The following is a 4,555-nucleotide window of genomic DNA, read 5'->3' on the forward strand; positions in this document are numbered from 1 at the left end:
CTTCTTTTAAACCACACAACACGCACTCACTCACACTCCCACAGTCCCACTATTTGCGAATTGCGATTTGCGAGGCCGAGGCCGAGGGTTTCATACTTCTTCTTTCAACAAGTTGTCAAGGGAGGCCGAAGAAGAACAAGTACTGACTGAAGAAGTAGCAGTTACTAGTGTCTCTCTCACTCTCTCCTCCTTTCACCACCGGCTATGGAGTCTCCAAAGCATTCCTTGATTCCCAGCTTCCTCTACTCGTCCTCCTCTTTCTCCCCCAGGTCTCTTCTTCTCGACCAGATGCTCAACTCGAACCCCAAATCTCCTTCTTCTTCCTCCCCGCCGACGGTGCTCTCTCACAATAATTTCCTTATCGCGTCTCCCACTGAGCCCGCCAAGGGGATGGGGATTGAGATGTACTCCCCTGCCTTCTACGCCGCCTGTACCTTTGGTGGCATCCTCAGCTGTGGTCTCACTCACATGGCCGTTACTCCTCTCGATCTTGTCAAGTGCAATATGCAGGTACCTCACACCTGTTTTTTTTTTTTTTTTTTTTTTTTTTTTTTTTTTTTTTTTTTTTTTNTTTTTTGTTTTTGTTTCCCCAACTATCTCTAGCCTAGTCTTGTTGTTGTTAGATACATCCTTGTTCTGTTAAGACTCTCATTTCCCTTGTCATCCTAATACATGTTAATCAAAATAGATATGCCTTACTTTTGAATCTACCTTGTCATTATCAATCACCTTGCTCAAAGCAAACTCATAATTCTGTGCCCTTCAGATTGATCCTGCAAAATACAAGAGCATTTCCTCCGGCTTTGGAGTTTTGCTTAAAGAACAAGGAGCCAGGGGATTCTTCCGTGGCTGGGTCCCTACTTTGCTCGGTTACAGTGCTCAGGGTGCCTGCAAGTTTGGTTTCTACGAGTTCTTCAAGAAGTACTACTCTGATCTTGCTGGTCCTGAGTACACCGCCAAGTACAAAACCCTCATCTATCTTGCTGGTTCTGCTTCCGCTGAGATTATTGCAGATATTGCCCTCTGCCCATTTGAGGCTGTCAAGGTCCGTGTTCAGACACAGCCTGGATTTGCCAGGGGAATGTCTGATGGATTTCCCAAGTTTATCAAGTCTGAAGGTGTCGGAGGGTAAGTTCATTACTTCCCATATACTTGCTCACTCCACTCGTCTTAAAACAAGTCTTTGTGCCTGATTCCTTCTTTTCTTTTTTTTTCTTGCAGTTTGTACAAGGGAATTGGTCCCCTCTGGGGACGTCAGATTCCTTGTAAGTTGTGGCCTCAGCTTTGCAACTATCGCATAGTATGATTTAGGCTCATGAATGCTTCAGTGGCTTTTTTAGTTGCAAAATTGTGCTGATACAGAATCTACCTTTGTTACAGACACAATGATGAAGTTTGCTTCTTTTGAGACCATTGTGGAGATGATCTACAAGTATGCAATTCCGAGGCCAAAGGACCAGTGCAGCAAGGGTCTACAACTTGGGGTGAGTTTCGCAGGAGGTTACGTTGCTGGCGTGTTCTGTGCTATAGTCTCTCATCCTGCTGATAATTTAGTGTCCTTCCTCAACAACGCCAGAGGAGCAACCGTTGGAGATGTAAGTCTCTCTGTTTCGGTTTTAAACTGTAATGCGATGCAACTTGTGATATTACGTATTGTCCAACACTATCATATCCTTTCAACAGGCGGTCAAGAAGATAGGGCTGTTGGGTCTATTTACAAGAGGGCTACCTCTACGAATTGTGATGATAGGAACATTGACGGGAGCTCAGTGGGGCATCTACGATGCTTTCAAAGTCTTTGTCGGCCTGTAAGTCTCTTCCTTTGCAGCTATTTTGGTTCGGAGGTTCCCCTCGTTCTCAAATAACAAATGAAACTCTCTTTTATTTCAGTCCAACCACTGGTGGTGGTGGTGTTGCTCCAGCGGCTGCCATCACTCCTGCTCAAGCAAAGGCCTAAAGCCCCTAAACAATTGACGAAGAACAACGGGTCTCTAAGGGTAACATTTTTTTCTTTAAACAAAAGCGGACAATGATGAAAAGATTCGAGTAACTCAGCCTGAGATTTGAATCTTCGATGTAGCTCAGTTCTTTTCCTACAAGTAGTAAGATAAAAAAATATGCTATCTTTGCAAATGATAAGAGTTCGTAAAAACCACGATTCAACGTTTCAAATTTGATAAAATATATCGACCTAATAAAAAAAGGTTATAACTTTTTTAAAATCAGAGAAACTCATTCTAAATCATAAGCAGGCAGAAAAGAGTGGAGCAAATAGAGAGACCCACGAATGGATTTTGTTTCTAAAAAGTAAAAACAATTCACAGAAGTGCAAAACTGAAGAACTTTATAACAGTCCCTCTGTGCTTTACAAACACTAAAGTATCTGATTAGCTGAACACTGAAACTGTGTATTTACTGCCAAGTACAACTCTGCCCAACAATTCATCNAAAGTGCAAAACTGAAGAACTTTATAACAGTCCCTCTGTGCTTTACAAACACTAAAGTATCTGATTAGCTGAACGCTGAAACTGTGTATTTACTGCCAAGTACAACTCTGCCCAACAATTCATCTTTCTGTCGGGTTTATAACCCTCAGGCAGAACCATGCCTAGGAAGAAAAAGGCCTTAAATTTTTTTTTAAAATCTCTATATAATTTATGAAAAAGAAAACTATAATATTNTTATATGGGCCGGAAGCGGTGTTTAAGAAAAAGGCCTTAAAATTTTTTTTAAAATCTCTATATAATTTATGAAAAAGAAAACTATAATATTATAAAAAACATACTTGTCTGGTTGTTGATGGCAGCCAAACCAAGAAGGAAGAAAACAAAAAGAAGCATAAGTTAAATTATATGTTAATGTTTTAGTGGTGATCGACTGATCGTGATCGGAGAAGTGAGAACAATGGATCTCTTTCTCGAGTTTTCTATCACCATCGTTGCTCTCTTCTTCCTTTTACCACATAAAATCATTTTTATTGGGTCTAACTATTGGGCTTATTTGGTAAAATTAAGGCCTTTATTTTTTTTCAAAAAAACGGGCCGGAGGAAGCGAATGCTTTTTTGTTTACACGTAGCCACGGCTCTGCCCTCAGGCTTGCTTACCTCTTCTTCTTGGTGGAAGCGTTGGACTTTGACGGTGTAGCTACAGGTGAATGAACAGAACAACAAACGAGATCACCGAAATGAGCAATCCGTATTTCGCCACCAACCTCTGTGACATTAACAACACAAGGTAGAGTAGAGTTTATAGGTAAGTCTGAGAGCATTGACATGTGATGTGTTTTTTCTAATACAAGGCGAATTAGAGATCAGGTTACCTTGGCCTAGAGATTTTTTTTGGGCAGCAGCGAGATCCACATCCGCAGGACAGGACGAGACAAGACAAGAGAACAATGGGTATTTAATAACGAAGAATGAGATGAAGGACATGCTTAAGAGAACATTTGTTTGGAAGCAACTATGACCAAGCCAAGAAGATGAGTTGGAGGCTTTTCCGCAAAGATATCTAGAGGTAGTAATGGAGTTGAGTAGGGCTTCCTACAAGCAACAGAAATAACAAGAGGTCAGTGTTAACCGAAGGAACGGTTATTAGAAAAATGAATTGAAGTTACAGAGGTAAGTAACATTAGGCAGGTTATTATGAATGTAAAACCTGTAGAGCAGACTCGGCGGGGATGCGGAAAGTAGCAAGAGCAGGTGGCACCGTAGACAAATCCCTTAACCTTGGCCTCCAATTGGAAAGAAGAGTGAGACAGAATACACGCATCAAGTCTTTCCCATGATGTTGAAGCGTTTCCACTAACAACTTGGAATGTGTACAAGATTCAGTATGTACTCTTTATCCCAGCCCAGCTACTGTCTGCCCGTCCAGCCCATTAAAGGTCAAACAAACTATTTTCTGGGCCTTAATCTATAACCTAACCGTTTATCCGATATAAAAGATAACAACTGCTTGGTGTGTGAGAGAGATGCTCTAAACGTCACACATTCACCTCGTTAAAAATGAAAAAAGCACGACAACTGTGACTGTAAGGGAGAGATGGAGAGAGAGAGACCGTTAAGTCATGGGATCTTCGTTTCGGCTGGAAAAGGAAAACAAAAAGAAACTCCGGAAGAAAAAAAAAGAAAATCTTGGTTTAAATTCGTCTTCATGGACGCACCACCACCTCCACACCTACTAGCTTCTTCTTCTCCATGGCCATGGCCACCGGATTCCACCTGCTCTCTGCCGTCGGCGGCGTATGCAAGCACAAGCAGTCCCTTGGGGTAACCCTCCCCTCGACACGCCGATTCTCCGCTTCTGTCACTGCTTTTAGCTCCGATCAGCATCAGTGGAGTGGGGGACTGGAGCAGCCATTCGCTAAGAGCTTCTGGGACTACCTCGAGGTGGCTAAGGATTTCATCAGACCGGAAGATGACAACAGCCCGTCTCGCTGGTTCTCTCCCCTCGACAGCAAGACCAAGAGCGAGGCTCGATGTGACGGCGCCCCCCTGCTTCTATTCCTACCTGGTTAGTCTTCTTCTTCTTCTTTCCCCCCCCCCCCCCCCCCCC

General features: G+C 42.8%; 1 protein-coding gene and 1 pseudogene across 1 annotated transcript; one reads left to right on the forward strand and one right to left on the reverse strand.

Annotated features, from left to right (window-relative positions):
* On the forward strand, positions 24-2,125 carry LOC104719447 (mitochondrial phosphate carrier protein 3, mitochondrial). Its single transcript, XM_010437384.2, has 6 exons — positions 24-510; positions 767-1,128; positions 1,222-1,265; positions 1,381-1,595; positions 1,684-1,808; positions 1,891-2,125. The coding sequence occupies exons 1-6, from the start codon at positions 205-207 to the stop codon at positions 1,955-1,957; spliced, it is 1,119 nt and encodes a 372-aa protein (XP_010435686.1). The 5' UTR covers positions 24-204; the 3' UTR covers positions 1,958-2,125.
* LOC104720539 lies at positions 3,102-4,332 on the reverse strand (annotated as a pseudogene).

Source organism: Camelina sativa, chromosome 10, assembly GCF_000633955.1.
Source record: "Camelina sativa cultivar DH55 chromosome 10, Cs, whole genome shotgun sequence".
NCBI lineage: Eukaryota > Viridiplantae > Streptophyta > Magnoliopsida > Brassicales > Brassicaceae > Camelina > Camelina sativa.